The 17,151-nt window shown below is 41.8% G+C and overlaps 1 protein-coding gene across 1 annotated transcript in view; it reads right to left on the bottom strand.

The window, feature by feature from the left end:
• Positions 1-17,151, bottom strand: part of SPATC1L (spermatogenesis and centriole associated 1 like) — a 90,376-nt gene that overhangs the window by 39,505 nt on the left and 33,720 nt on the right. Inside the window, exon 2 of the mRNA XM_069221550.1 lies at positions 5,469-5,834. Coding sequence (XP_069077651.1) covers positions 5,469-5,834 — 366 coding nt within the window. The remainder of the gene's footprint in view (positions 1-5,468; positions 5,835-17,151) is intronic.

The following is a 17,151-nucleotide window of genomic DNA, read 5'->3' on the forward strand; positions in this document are numbered from 1 at the left end:
TGATTGCCTCACTGATCATGGTGAGCCAGTCCATATGTTCATTACATGCCCGGCTGTACAGGCTTAATGGCAACAGGAGGAACGGGAGCATGGTCAGCTACCAAAGTAGAAGTTACCATGTCACCTGAATTAATTTTGTTAGACGATTCTGAAATAATTCCGCTAAGATTCAAGGGAATCGTTTTTGCTCCTGTAGTTCTTGCCAGATTGCAGATCTCAAGATTATGGCTGGACCGAACCTACTTGATGTGAAGGAATGGTGGTATATGTATCTATTTGTCGTGTATAGAAATGGCAGTTATTAATCTTGGTAACAAATGACAAAATATAATACCCATGTTTGACTTTTTAAATGTCTTATAAAGAAAATTAATACGTTTATGCCAATGCATTGCTAAAGTGTTTTTTGAGCTATCTGTAATATATTTGTAATAAACTATGCTTTTTATTGTTATTATGAGTTCCTGTGTGAAATGTACTGCAATTCTTTTTAGTCTTGATGAATTTGGAAGATAAAAATTAAAAACAATGTTGGTCTTTCTGCAAATTAACGATAGAATGTGCAGTTCATTTAATATGTCATCTCAAATACAGGGGTTATACACTTCAACGCATTATGCGTGCCATATCGTCAAACATTCCCTCTTTTCAAACAGCAAGTTTAGCCTCCAAGTGTCAACAGGAGGTTTATGGTTTGGGCACCAGAACATCTTGACAGCAGAAACAGTTAAGAAGGAAAGGAGCAGGGTTAGAGCCTTCTCAATCCTGGGACCAAGGATCTAGAATGAACTGTTGGTACAAATGAGTGATACTGATGACTGATGACCATCTAACTACCCACATTGCCTTAAAAAACTTCAAGTCCCATCTAAAAGTTAAAATTTAGTTCCACCTGTTTCACGTATGGCCAAGAGGTCACTTGTGACTTCCGTTGTACCTTACAAACAAAACGTTATATTCAAATTAAGTGTATGTCTTGAGCAGGGTTCTCAGCCTAAACATTGTTGATGATTTGAACTGCAAAACAATACACACAAAAAATACAGAAACGAGCATTCAGCAAACAAATTCACAGATGATAAAACATTTTACTTAATTTGCTAACAAATATAACTAAAAATATTTTATAAATGTTTTTAATAGGAAGGTTGGAGCTTTTCTAAATTCAATTGAGGTCACACATCCATACTATAGTCTGTTGTTGCACATGCACTGCCGCCACAAACCAATCTGAGGATACTAATTAAATTTTTAGCCTCCAATTTCAAATTCCTTGACATTTACAGTACGTTTTAAAATTATCAGTTGAACAATTAGCCACTTTATTTATATACACTTTATTAATGTGTTAATATAATTTAATTTTCTAAGCAGCTATGAACCCCCTGAGGAGGCTTCGAGGACCCACAGGGGTCCTAACACCAGAGGTTGGGATCGCGCGGCCCCCATTATGACATTCCCTCTGGGCCGGCGGGGATGAGGCCGCAACATAGGAGCCGGCTCCTAATGGAGCCGGCGGTGTTGGGCCGTGCGACGGGTGCAGTTGCACCCGTCGCGCTTTTCACTGTCTGCTATGCAGTTTCATCATATAATTGTCCACCAAGTGAATCACGGCAATGGATAAAAGGAAAAAATAAGCAAATATCCTCCACATGCCTGAAAGATACAAAGGAAATAATAGAGCTCTAGAGAGTTGTTTGGGTTGTCATTGTGGTGATGGTCACAGCCCCATTATGTTTCTTATTATATGGTACTATCCTGCCAAAGTGTGCTTCATCATATGTTTGACTTTCTCAAGGCTTCAGAAATAACTGTCCAGAATTAACACTGAAAATCCTATGGAAGCATGATCCAGTCTGGACATAAGTCACAAGAATTAAAAAAAGAATATTACTGGTACTGGTGCTGTGATGTGCGCAGCGTGTAGGTCGGATTTAGAGTAATGATTCTGTCCGCCTAAGGGCCTATTAATGCACCTCTGCATTAAAGGAGTGTCAAACACACACAAAGTTGTTACTGAATGCCGGCCCAAGAGAAGGTCTGTCCTTCCAAATTACCTATGCTGCCAAGTAGGTGCCACGTGGTTGTGGTACATGTATCTTCATGTGCATGATGGCTTCTCAAAGGTATTGGGCTACAGATTGTCTGTAGACCAATGATTCCCAACCTCTGGTGTTAGGACCCCTGTGGGTCCTCGAAGCCTCCTCAGGGGGTTCATAGCTGCTTAGAAAATTAAATTATATTAACACATTAATAAAGTGTATATAAATAAAGTGGCTAATTGTTCAACTGATAATTTTAAAACGTACTGTAAATGTCAAGGAATTTGAAATTGGAGGCTAAAAATGTAATTAGTATCCTCAGATTGGTTTGTGGCGGCAGTGCATGTGCAACAACAGACTATAGTATGGATGTGTGACCTCAATTGAATTTAGAAAAGCTCCAACCTTCCTATTAAAAACATTTATAAAATATTTTTAGTTATATTTGTTAGCAAATTAAGTAAAATGTTTTATCATCTGTGAATTTGTTTGCTGAATGCTCGTTTCTGTATTTTTTGTGTGTATTGTTTTGCAGTTCAAATCATCAACAATGTTTAGGCTGAGAACCCTGCTCAAGACATACACTTAATTTGAATATAACGTTTTGTTTGTAAGGTACAACGGAAGTCACAAGTGACCTCTTGGCCATACGTGAAACAGGTGGATGTCGTAATGACCCCCTATATTCTTCATGTAGATGGTTAATGAGTCACCATGGTATGCTCCAGGCCATCTTAGAATTACGTTGAATGTAGCGTCTAACCACCCTCTGATGTGTACCCTGAAAAGGGGTGGGGAGGTCCAAGAAGGCCTCTTCTGGCTGTGAGTTTGATTTTGCTTTGGTGTTAGTAACCCTCCTGGTCGGTGGCTAGCGGCAGGTGTATTTGTTTTCAGAAAAAAATTAAAACAAGGTGAAGAGTAATGAGTGAGAGATGGGAGTGAGGAATGATGGATTAAGGGTGAGATTTAAGGAATGAGGCATACGGTGTAAATGATGAGGAATGAAGGATCAGAAATAAGGAGTGAGAAAAGAGGAATGCAGCACGAGCCACAAGGAAGGCAAGAAACAGGGTAGAGTTCAAAAGTGAGGAGTGGTGATAGATGAGAGTGAGAAATGAGGACTGAGGAGTAAAGACAGAGAGATGAGGGATAATGAGTAGAGATGGAAGTAATTAGGAGGGACTGAGGGATCAAGAGTGACGGATGAGAGATACAGAGTGGGAAGGGAAGGATGCGCTGGTGATGAAGTCCTGGATGCTGTACAGAGTCTTGTGCCACCTCCTGCCCTCACCAAGGGGATGCTGACTCTTCTATATATTGGCACAAAACCCACCAGAACGAACCAACAGCACTAAGTGTGAGCAAACCTCCTTCACGTTGATTCTCTTCATGGAGCACCTTCAATTCAGCGACCACTTTGTGTTTCTTAACTCTTTTGTACCATACACAGTTCTTCATGGTATTCTGTCTCCCTACATTTCTCTAGGATCTAAAGGCTGTAGGTGCGTATTATGCCTGCACTACATGTTTTTTCTCTTTTTGGGTAACTCTCTGCCTTGCGGGCTAAAGCAAGTCTGCTTTCATCCCTTACTGCAGGAAAGCTTCCTTTACTGACTTCAGTGCCCACCTTGTCAGAACTGTGGCTTGGCTAACATCAGGAAAGACGAACGTCTGTGGCATGAGAAAGTTTTCTCTTTTCCTGCCTACGTGTTTCTTGAGTTTGTGATAAGGTGCATTTATTGATGTAGAACCCCAAGTTGCGTCTTGGCTGAAGCATTGTTTTCTTTGTGCCCCAGGTCCATTCTCGCCAAGGCAATGAGTGTCTAGGACTGGCAAGGGAGCATGGTTTTTGCTTAGTTGTACCCTAGTTTTCTGGAGCAGGCTCCACAAATTCTGTGTCAGATCTGAGGGTGAAGCAGCTCTCTACATAAACTATTAAAACCATAGAGGGTGGGTGCATCAATCCAGAGTACAACCTTTATGAATCGTATCCCAAAATTTGAATTTTCATTAGAAAGGGTAATTGAATGTTGATGTCGTCTTGGAGCGTTGAACACGTGGGGAAGCTTCTAGTAGGATGATTGATGGTATTCTAAATTTTCATGACCTGGGAACATATTCTCCCTCTGAATCCCACTGCAATCTGCCAATCCATCCCACTCCGCACCCAGCACTAAACCTTGGCCTCGTCAATCAAGCATATGAATTATATTGCGTAATGCCATTCCTACCTCCATTTTACAAATATAAGGATACTTAAATGTTCCCCTCATTTGCAATAATAAGTGGGACTGGATTAAAAGATGGATAAATTTAGCCACAGTGAGATCCTTGTATCTTGCATGCCTTTTCCTCAGCATCACACGCTGAGCATGCAAAGGACCACATTTAGAGTCTGCGGGTGGGCCGCCAACCTGCTAGATCAGCTGAAGCATTGGCCTCCTCTCCTCTGGTAGAGGACCGCCCACCAGATTTAGGGATCCCAGCCAGGCGGGTGCAGATCTCTTCATGGAAGCAACTGCTGTTGTGACTTCATTCAGGGCACGGATCCTTTGCCAACTTTAATGTGCCCACTTGGCAAAGTTTTTGTTTTATGAAAACAAAAAACAATGCCCCTGATATGCAGAGACGTTCGTCCCTTTGCCTGGTGATATTGTGCGTTCCTTACGCACTGTCATGTCATGCATGGCGGTCCTGGGAATGGAAAATGAGTAATGGTTTCCCTGCATTGAATAAGTTGAGATTCAGTGCCACTGTGAGCCAACCGCCCAGTGACAGACGTGCAATCAGGTCATGTGTTTATATAGTCTGAAGTAATGACCACACTGTCACTCTGCTCTTTGCACATACAGTTTTAAAAGAGCGTGGGCTAGCTTTTAACAGAATCAAATGAAAATGTCCCTGTGTAATGTGGGATAGAACGCTGAACAATGATCTCGAGCTCTGTAATACCTTGCAGTGTTATCGTTACAAACCATTAAAAAACACAGACATAACAGAGAGGCTGAAATGAAGAATTGCACTGGGCTCCTCCAGACAAGTACTGAGGACCGCATTGAGAGTTGGGTGAATGCAAATATCCTCCGGAAACTGGTGGATGTCCCACCAGCTGCATTAAGAGTGCACTTATGTCAATGGCACTCTAAGTACGGTGGACAGGATACCCGCCACTTTTTGCAGTGATTTGCTAAACTCTAAAATAATCTTCGACCTTAGAAATTGAAGTACCCTGGTGGTTAGATCACTATCTGCATAGGTTCAGACTAGTGATCCTGAAGGACGATGTGAAGAAATACCTGATAAAAGGAACCAGCTTCTGCAAGAAAGGCTTCTCATAATATGCTGCACAGCTCAACGACACATGACCTCCCTTAAGTACTGGCACAGACATTGTGGGGATTAGGATCCCATGTACTCAGAACTCACCATTTAGGAAATAGATAGGGGTGCTCGTGCTCTGGCCCACCAAGGGTAAACAGGGATCCGAGAACCACACTCTCTTTGCCTTGCATTTTTCCTCTGCATCTGACAGTGGCTTTTCTGCTGGGCTATCGCCTGCCTCTCCTGAACCTTGGTTGAGCTTCTGATCAGGAGAATGAAGCGAGAAGAGTCCAGAGCTGACCACAGTCTGAGGGACAACCCTCAAGTTTGGAAAATTACTTTCCCTGCAGTTAGTGCCATGATTTGAAGAAAGCAAAATTTTCAGTGAAGAATTGGATGAAGATTCTTGACCCTCCAGGAGCTTGCTCAACCTCCGGCGCTGTATTGGGCTGTAATTTAGGCATCGTAAGGCTGTGCAACAGAAACAAAACACAAAAAAGTAAATAACAGAACTTTAAAAACATAAAAACTTATAGAACCGGATGCAAATGGCCAAAGATTGGCGGTTAATGACAGCGAGGCAGTGGGAGAGAAAAACTAAAGGAATTCAGGGAGGAAACTCTGTTGCTTCCAGTTCCTCTTGAGGACCAACAAGGCCAAAACATGTTTGTGGCTGCTTGTATTTCAGTCCCTTGGTGAAGGGGCCTAGTGGTTCCATATGGACTGTCCACCTTGGGGCAGGTCAAGGCTAATTTGCATATTGTTGACCCATGCCTGGAGTGGCACGGAAAGTAAAATATAAATTAGTCTCAAATGTGGCCCTGAGTAAACACCAGTGGCTGAGATTAATACACGTATTTCATTCATCACCTTGTGATTTTCCTTCTTTATACCTACATTGAAGCATAACTCTCCTGGAGCATAATCAGGTTTATAACTTGTCTCTGGTCCAATCAAGTACAAACGCTCACCCAAATAGAAGCCATTCTGCTCAGTGCATGCTATATACAAAATATACTGTTAGTTATGCTCATGGTGATAGCACAAGGCTAGTTGGTGCGCCCAAGTTATAACAGGAAATTCACACAACGCAAAATCTGATCTGGCAGAAGGTAATGAGTGCCCACACAGAGAGACTGATCCTGAAAGAGAACATTAATCTAAAGTGACAAAATAGGTGTAACGTTCTTTCCAATAAGGGATAAAGTGCAGTCCGGAGCAGTGTCCTGATGGCCCAGAGGACAGTTCACTTCGAGTTGTCCAGGTCCAGCTCATGAGATCAGGTCTCAAATTCAAATTTGTTTGATAGTCACAAAACCCACAATTGACACACACAGGATTTACGACCTTAAAACCATATTGTACAATATACTAAAGCTTTGTTTTTTACAACTAGGAAAAGGTTTTCTGACTCATAAAAAGGTTTTTGCACCCTTTTCCAATTTACAAATATGAGCTGGCATGAAAGAGTAACCACTGCCTGCTCCCCCTATGTCTTTCCTGGATGTCAATATTTTTTTGAAAAGCAATACCAGCCCTTTTAAAGGACACGGGCTTTTTTTGTCTTTAAAAGTTGACATCCAGATAATGCAAAGAGAAGGGCAGAGATCCGCTGTCCCAGACAGGTCTCCATCTCTGCCTTCAAAGCCATTTGTAGGTGGCCATATATTGCGTCCTGCCTCATTAACGTTAATAAGGCAGGAGCTTTTGAGACATTTTGGAAATATCCATTTTGCGAAATTACTAAATTCGAACATCAGTCACATCGCAAAATGCTGGCCAGATCACATAGTATCGGTGTGCAATTAGCACCCATTGTTTGCAACCTACTCAATAGCATATAAAGCCCTAGCTTGCTAAGATTGGGGAAAACACCAGCGTTCCCCCAGATTAGAAAAAAACAGAAAACAAAGATCAGAAACAATCACCTGATGCTCTTCATGACCTGAATGAAAGAAAGCATGTTTTGTCCAAAACACAATATTCTCAGCAGAGACCGAAAAGAATTACACACAGCAGGGTATCCTCTTGTTAAAATAAATACGCCTGGTTTATTTCCGTTAAATTCGGCCCACAACTGAATACGGCCAGCTAGCCTCGATGTCTCCTACAACTGTCCCTGACATAATCTCCAGTCCAACCCTTCCAGAATCCAGAACATGGAAGCCAGTGAATCAATGACATACACTGCAAGGTTAACACAATTATAACCTACTTACAAAGCCATACAATTAACTCCCAACCTACCATCTGAAAAGACATAACAACAGCAAAATATCACACCATCGCCCCCCTTATCATCATTTTTTAAAATTTATTTGTACAAATAATAATCATAACATTTCTTGGGTAACGTGGAAGCTCTAGCACTAACTTCTCTACCAATATTCACAACTAACCCTCCATTGCTAGATACATCATCAAATGTTGAATCTGCTGAAAATTCACTTGAAACCTTCGAATAAAATGAATAACTTAGAGAAAATTGTGGATTATCCAGTACCTGGACAGGCTAATTAGTGTCATACACATTTGCTTCTTCAGATGACGAAACTGTTTGCTGAGGAATCAACACATGCAAATTGTCATCATTAGTTGGCTGACCCTTAACAATATTATCAGAGCCTTCCAACTACGTTGACCAATCACATCAGTCACATGTTTTCCCTTTTTTTCTCTAATAATTCTGGTTGCTTCTCCAGCCATCTACAAAGAACTGGGAGGGGGCCCTCTCCCCCCTGAAGCCCAGTCAGGGGCCTGACGCCCATCCACAGTGCACTGTGCTGAGGGGGCACCCTGGAGCTCGGGCCCTCCCTCCACCGTGGGGGCTGCGGGGGCCTTTGTTATGCAACAGTCTCCTACTCCACCACCCTTTGCAAGTAAGCAAAATAGAGCCTTTGCTAACCTTCTCCACCACTACAGGCGAAGGAAACTTTGACTCACCTTTTACTGTTGTTTAAGGTTTTCTAATCAAAACCCAATCTCCAACCTTAACATCATCATCATCCTTACATTTGTTCTTTTCATCAAAATAAATCTTAGTCATGTCCTGCTTATTACAAACATTTCGACAAATATCTTTTCTCAAACCCTTACTCTCACTCAGATGTACACCATTTTGTTCTTTAACCGTTCAGGAAAGAGGATAGTGTGAGGTTCTCCTCTTCTTTATAACCTAGAAGGTGAAACACCTGTAGTAGTGTGAGATGAAATACAATAACGCTGCATTTTTTTTAGAAACTTTTTAACATCTAATTTGCAAGCTATTGCTGTCTGGATACCTTCTTTGATTAATCTATTAGCTCATTCCACTAATCCATTCAATGGTGGACTAGATAAAGCTACCTTAAAATTTTACATCATTCAATCCCAAAAATGTACACATACAATGCGCCACAAAATTTATCCCGGTATCAGTAACAATTTGTTTGGTGTCCCCTCAATGTTAAGCGCATTTTCCAGAAACACAATGGTAGATTCAGTGCATCAACACATGAATAATACATCAATTTGGAATAATAGTCAATTAATAGATCTAAATATTTCATCTTTGCCTGTAAGGTATAATAAGTGCCAGAGAAATCTAAGGCCACTTTGGCCCACAGCGCATCAGTAAAAAAAAAACAGGATGCAAAGGTGTTTGCCAATGTTTGTCCGATCATAAACACTCAGGACAATTATTGACTACATTTAGTACTTGTAAGGAACAATGGTCCCTGAATTAAATAAGATGAACATAATAATCATAGAGTTGCAACGAAATCTATGAAAAAAGGTGAATAAATTGTTTCAAAATGGTATTTGCATTTATTAAATAGACGAATAATGTGGGAAACCACAAGCATTTTTTAAAAAGCGACCGTCATCAGACAAGTTAATTGTGACATAACATAGATACAGAATAAGTCACATACATATGTTGTCATGCTCGTACACATTAACTTAGTTACAACATTGTGAGTCAGGGAACTTTAGTCGCTGGCGCTTTGATCCCACAATTAGTGCTGGGATCATCATCAGGACATGGGCTGTTCCTGAGAGACTGAGGAATGCTACAAAAGTAGCCAAAACCTATATAAATATCAGGAGGAAAGAGAGAGAGAGGACAGTAGATTAGGAGGAGAAGGAACGAGGTAAAAAGGAGATTATAGAATTGAGTCATATTAATATAAAGAAAAGTGAAAACACCCAGTGGGTGGGGGGGTGGGTGTGAGTGATAGCAACCAATGCAATGGGGGAGGGCAATTCAAATGCATTGTCAGGTGACACAAGGTAGAGGATAAGGGTACGAAAGTGACCAGAAAATCATGCAGCGTTGACAAGGGACCCACTGCGAAACCATGTACTATGGATGGCGTAGAGAAGATTGAAACATTCAGGTGCAAAAGGGGGGACTAATTGCCCTGTGGCACAAAGTAAGTCCTGGTGAAAAGTGACTCACAACTTGAGATATCAAGGAAAAACCTTACCAAGCTAGTATGGCTTGATGAGGTTGAGAAGTAGGGGGGCCACTGGGGTGCAGCAGTTAAGGGCAACAAGTACACAGTAGATTTAGTACTTGAGCATCAAGAGAAGGCCTCTAGTAAAGTTGTTTCCAATTTGTAACTATTTTTGTAATGCCTAAATGCCCCTTATGAGCTAGAGAAATGACATTTTCCATTAGGACCTCTGTGGAACAAAAAGGTCTCACAACCATGACATTGACAATGGAAAGTTCCTTAGCTATTTGAGAATAACTCTTCTTATCACTAGTCAAACACCTCCCTTTCAGACAGCCCCTCTTAATGTACTCCTTCATTTGACACACCTTTTAATCCTTAGTATAAGCTGACAACCTATCATCTTCAAAAATGTTGCTGCCACACACATTCACAGTATCTACAGCAGCAACCCCACATTCAGAATCATCCAGGGACTCAAAATTTTCTCTGTTGTTTAATGTCATGTACGACAAGCAATCTATTCTATAATTCTTAGTGTCTGGAAAAAAGTTTCACCTGAAAGTTATATTCTTGGAGTTTCAAAAGCAATCTTAAAAGTCTTGCTGATGCCTTATTGGCTTCTTGACCATTCAAAATATCATCTGTATACAATTCAAAACCATATCACCAAATGTAAGTTCTAAAGGTTTCTACTACCCAAGCACAGGCTAGATCCTCACAGTCTATGGTGCTGTCGTCTGTATCAGACAATTTTAACATTGTGGATGCAAAAACTACCATCTCTATCCTGCCAGATACCCACTGACGTAAAACAACTCCAAGTCCAAATAAACTTGTATCTACTGTGATCATATGCTTGTTTCCCGAGATAAATGTTTTCAATGCTGGAGCTTCTTTGATTAGAAGCATACCTTTCCTAAAAGCCTACTCCATTTCTGAAAACCATAGAAATTTAAGGATAACCCTGTATTAATCAAGCATAATAATTGCTCAAACCCAGAAATGGGGGCAGACTTGCAAGTTTAATGGTCTCAATTAAGTTAAATTATGGCTTGATACCTGTAGAAGTGATGATATGACCCAAATATTCTAGCTCTTCCACCAACCATTTGCACTAGCTCCTTTGCACAGTCATTCCTCTCTTGAGATAATATAGTTAGAACACGTTCCATAATGTGGTTATATTTTTCAACACATTGACTAAAAATCAGGATGTCATCCTGAAAGGCCTTCACCCTATCTATATCTCCAAACAAATTATCCATTAGCTTTTGGAAAACATTCACAGCCAAAGCGAGCCCAAATGTTAACCGCATATATTTAAAATCCTCAAAGGTGTTACGAAGGTGGTAGGTTCTTGTGAATCAGGTGTTAATGAACCTAGGTGAAATGCAGACCTCAAATTAATGAATGAAAAAACTCTGATCTCCTCAAATTGGCTAACATATCATGTATTTTTAAGAGAAGATGGCAGTCCGCTTTAATGGTTTTATTTAAAGTGCAAAGATTTGCACAAAGCCTAATCTCCTCTGACTTCTTAGGTGCGATAATAACCAGAGACCCCCACTGTGAGGATTCACTAGCTGTGATAATTCCTTCAGAACACAAATTACTACATAACTTTTTAAGCTCCTCCCTCACACATAGAGAAACTGGTCTTAATTATGTACCATAAGCTCCAGCTGAGACTCAAGTCTAATTTGATGCTCAAATCCCTTAAATGATCCAATATAATCTTGGAAGACATCTTGAAATTTCTGGAGAATTTCATCCACATCAAAGCCAAAATTAAAATAATTTATAAAAAAAAAATCGGCATATCACCCACAACCACAGGAATATCAACACCTTATTTTAAATGCAGCTTCATTTGTGCCAAATCTTCTCACCTTATGTTGTTTTTACCTTTTATGGTAACATAAGGCTTTATGGTTACACTCTTACCCAGACATTCCACAACACCAATAAAGCAACCCAACATATTAAAATTCTTCTCTTCAAAAACCTTAGGATTATAACATCACTTTCAGAAAGAAAAACTCAATTTCTCAATCAGTGTTAAATCTGACAAAATAGAAATAGGGGATCCAGAATCTGCTTTCATCTGAAAAACAACATTTTCCTCATGTGCTTCATACAAATGTCCTTTAACCAACTTCACTTTCCCTGTACAGTTACTTCCAACAGTCAACACTACATTGTTAATTGCTTCTCAGCAATCATTTTCTGAAACATCAATACTACTATTTATCACAGGATTTTTCTTACTTTTACATACTGCTTGAAAATGACCTATCCTTTTACACAAATTACAATGTTTGGTTAATGCAGGGCAATTAGGATTGTTATCTATGTGGTTCTTTGATCTACATCTATAACAAATTGTCACATGTTTCTTTTTAACAACATTTTCCCAGTTTTACCCGGCACAGTCAATGCACAGTTTTACTATCCAGTTCAGAATTTCCTCCAAACAAAGAGTAAACGGCAACCTCATTGCTTAAGGCTTTCTATGAGATCATAGAACATGTAATCCCTTTCACCAGATCAATTACTTCACTTCTTACAACTGAAATTCTCTCCCATATTTTTTTTAGAGTGACAGCTGAAAACAAATTGTCCATGTAGATAAACATAATGTTATTCTCAAATTCACATATTGCACTAAAACTCTTAAGCTGCCACATATTCCTCAACGCTCTCATCAATATTCTGCTTCCGTCTGAAAAAGTTGTGCCTTTCTGGCATAATGCTAGGTTACTCAGAATATTGTTTTTGAAGATGTGCCACCACCTCCTTGTATTGATCCCACATCATAAATTGTCCCTGAGGAGGATCTTCTTTAGAAAGCTTGTCAAACACCTGTTGAGCTGGGTGACCCAAACGGGCAAATAATAAAGCTGTTTTGCTTGCATATCGTACTTTGTATAATCTATTTCAACCAGATAATTCTCAAAGATACTCAACCAAACCTACACTTGATTTGAGGCTTGTCTGGATGTGCAGAAATAGAGGTGACAGTGTAACATGTTGTGAAAAAGCAGCCACAATGAGAAGTCTTTCAGTAAACGTGTAAACTTCAAATCCCCACTGAACCTCTAAATAAATGTGCCACTGAAGTTAAAGCAAGTACACGAGAATAAATGTCACCTGTTAATCTGAGGAGAATAGGATGTAGCAGCACTCAGATAAATTGCAGTAACTGAAAGTTGCTCAATGTAGATATATTGATATGACCGCCAGCATGTTACGTTACACACACCATCGTAAAGATTCATGGGGCGAGGCAAACTAGCACAGAGCTTTAAGGCGTCCAGCATACTAACATTTACACGCATTAGTGAAATGAATAGAGCTCGCACCCACCAGCCGTGCTGCAAACCAATGCTAAACGAGCTCGGGCTGATCCTTGTCTGTTAAGCAGTGCTTAATTTGTAAATAAAAACGTGCTGCTGCTCAAAGCCCTCCTCTTAAACATGCGACTGCTGCAATTAAATGTGGGAACACGGAATACTGAGGCCGCGTAATCCTGATGCCATCTCGAACCCCTTCAATCCACTTAAAACCACTCCCTGCCCCTTCAGCTCACTCTAGCAGCTTTCTACATTCTCCCTTTGTGGCGCTTTTTTGTTTTTCTCTTCGTCCGTCTTTCCAATCTGTGTCTTTTGCACGCAGTAAATGCTTGAGGCAGAAGAATAAGCGCCGGCCCTCAAAAATAAATGCCAGTGCTCAGCACCGGAAACACCAAGCCCAAATTAAGCACTGCTGTTAAGCCCCTCCGTTGCTCCACACACACACCCGAGCAAGGCCGCAGAACTAGGGTGACCACTTGGCATTTAGGCAAATTCTGGACAGGACTGTTAAAAATTCAGGACAAAGGGTCAATATTCAGGACAAACATTCAGGACAAAGAGTCAAAATTCAGGACAAAAATTCAAGAACAAACCTCAGTTTTACAGACACACCCAAGAGAGGCCATGCCTCACTATGTTGTCAGTGCATTTATTTACTCTTTAATATAGCACTATTTATTCACTGTGGTCTTTTTGTGATTGTCAGCTGGTATGCTACAGTCAGGTGTCACAGTACGACCTTGTTCAGTAGTTCATAAATCCCCTTCAGCACTGTGTCAAGGCCATCACTCCTACCCAAATCTACCCAATCTTTCTTGAAGAGAAAGTAACAGCAACATTTTGATTATGTTTCTGAACATGTTAAAACCCCTGGCAAACAGTTTGGGAAACATTAAGGTAATTATCCTTATGCTAGTTTAAACAAATTGAACAAAAACATCTGGCTCACTCCAACCGCCCATGGACTTTCAACCTAAAACATTCTTAATGGGGCAGGGCAGATGGTGTGGGCGACAGTCTCACACCTAATGTCAGGATGTGAGGTACCCACAACTTGCCTGTAGTCTAACAGCACTAGAGTGTATGTCTGGGACTCTACATTTATCTCAGAAATGGGAGCCTGGACTACCAATCAAAGATAATAAGAGAGGAGGATGAAATCGAGATCAAATGGGAGATCCAAGGCAAGTGATTCAAAGGGTTGTTGCTAAGAACTGGAAAAATAAGGAAGAGAAGAACAAGGTGGGACAATTCCTAAAATCAGACAAGATGGGTCCACCAAGACTATCGGAAGGTATTGGGTATCTGGGGATTTGTCTCTGCACACAGGAGAGAAACAGAAGAGGCACTTTCAGGTGGTTGAACAAGCAACACCCACACACCTTGGCAAACTCTTCTGGTGCAATGGTCCACTGTTTGTGCTTGTGAAGGGTGAGCAAGGGCCAGACCCCCTTGCAAGGTTGTGCAAGGCAATTGCCCGCTTTGTCCATGTCTTCAAATGGTTTTGAAATTGAGCAAAAGCCAAACTAGTGATCTGGGTTATCCCTAAGTGTCAAGTACATATATAGTCTTCAAAATATTCGGGATGTAAATTGCACAAACAAAATGTAAAAATGCAATTATGTAAAATGTAAAATGTAATTAGTGTTTCTTTAACATATGGCACTGTTTTCCCATTTATATACAATTAGACCTCAGATTTAACTGGGAACCAGTTACCTTTTGATACCTAGTGATTAATATCTACCATTCTCCCACTAATTTGCAGGATGGAAATCTCGGCAGAGCGTCACGGTCCCTCCATGCCCAGTTTGCTTTTTTGGTCTTCTCTTCTGCTTTCTGTAGTGGGCCACGTGGCACTAGTGAAGATGGTGTGCTACCCCAATGATTGCAAAATAATACTAACCTTCCCCTGCTCGTCCTTCATTCCTTCTTCAGACATGCCACACATCTGATTTGCTTGCTGCGGTGCCGTCGGGTAGCTCTTTCCACTATCAGATTTAGGTCTTCTGGACTTAGAATGCTATTATTCAGCAGCACAGGTCAATGGGTGGCTCGCTGGCTTTCTGCCCACCTCCCTGCATGAGATGGGGTTTATCAGTAAAGACTTTTAAGGAAGGCTTAAAGCACTGCTCATAGTTTCCTACTGACCATTCTAAGGATCACCATCCGGGGTTATCATGCACAGCTTTCTTTTGCCTTGCTAGAACCTGTAAATTTACCTACATGAAGAAACCCTGTGCTCCTGCACTACCCTTGCTAAGCCTTCCCAATCACACAGGACGGCTGTGCTCAGAGCAACTCCATCAGTGGCATGCTGTAGGTGTCTTAAAATTGGGAGATTTGTTTCTAGACGGCGAGCTACTAAATTTCCATGCCCGTATCAATAATCATTAAATGCCCTATTTCATGCCTGCCACCTAGCACTAACCCTACAAGAGATGTGCCAGAAGCTCTACACCATAGGAACTGGTGGCAAACTGATAGAATGGGTGTACCAACCTTTCCTGCAACATGGAAACCACTCCAGGTCTTCTTGTCATACTACCTGGGTGATTGATGTGGTCAAACCTCTGCAAGATACTGAGTGGACTAGAATACTGGACTTTCCCCACAAAGTATTCCATGGCTGACACTATAAGTACATTGATGGAGCTTTCTTATGAATGCATTCCGCCTGTTGCTTGCCATTGGCCTTGTGGTTTGTAACTCACATTTTGTTGCTTTCATTTTGCTGGCTTCATTTGTTTTAGGCTTTGCAGTTTGAGTTCGTCCCTTCCCATGCCCAAACCTTATTTACAGTATCCTTCCAAGTGCTCCTTTCTGTAAACAGGCCTGTAAATCTTATTCTTATCTCATCACATTTGCTGCTGTGCATTCAAAGAACAAAGTCAAATGTCAAGCTCTGTCTTTGGTGGGAACTTAGGGGGTCATTCTGACCTCGGCGGTAAAAGGCCCTTACCGCCGGTCAGAAGACCGCCATAACACCGCCGCGGCCGCGGTTAACCGCCACGGTCATTCTGACCCACAACGGCCAAACCTCCAAAATTCCGTCCCCCACTGCAGCCCGCCACATCAGCGGGCAGCGATAAACTGGAGATGACCAAACCTCCACCGTCACGCCAACAGAAATACGCCCATGCCATTACGACCCACGAATCCACACGGCGGTCATTCAAACGCGGTATTCCATTGGCGGTACACACCGCGGCGGTCAGAATACACACACATCACCAAAACACAGCCACATTGGACAATTTGAAATACACACACCTGATACACATACACACACCACTCCCACACAATCAACCAACTATAAAACACACACCCACATCACCCACAAACCCCTGCGACCATAATTACTAGAGAAGGAGAGAGAGACACAGCAGACAATCCAAAGCAAGACACACTGAGGCACACTACACCATCACACACACCACATAGTAGCACAAAGCACCACTCACCAACATACTCATCATCACAGACTCCACCCCACACCTCACCCACACCACCCCATGGCACCCCAAAGGCACCCACGCTTTTCGGACCAAGAACTCCGGGTCATGGTGGAGGAAATCCTAAGAGTGGAACCCCAGCTCTTCGGCTCGCAGGTGCAGCACACCAGTATAGCTAGGAAGGCGGAGCTATGGCAGCGGATCGTGGACAGGGTCAACGCGGTGGGACAGCATCCCAGGAATAGGGAGGACATACGCAAAAGATGGAACGACCTACGGGGGAAGGTCCGATCGATGGTCTCCAGGCACAACATCGCGGTCCAGAAGACTGGCGGCGGACCCCCACCCACCCCGCCCGAATTCACATCGTGGGAGCAAGACGTCTTGAACATCCTGCATCCTCAGGGCCTCGCAGGAGTAGCCGGAGGAATGGACTCTGGTAAGTCCAATCTCAACTACTATATCCCCCCCACCCCACCAGCATGCCAACCCACACCCCCACCCTCACCCCCAATCCCCCAGCACACATCCTCCCTGA

This window comes from Pleurodeles waltl, chromosome 3_1 (genome assembly GCF_031143425.1).
Source record: "Pleurodeles waltl isolate 20211129_DDA chromosome 3_1, aPleWal1.hap1.20221129, whole genome shotgun sequence".
Taxonomy (NCBI): Eukaryota; Metazoa; Chordata; class Amphibia; order Caudata; family Salamandridae; genus Pleurodeles; species Pleurodeles waltl.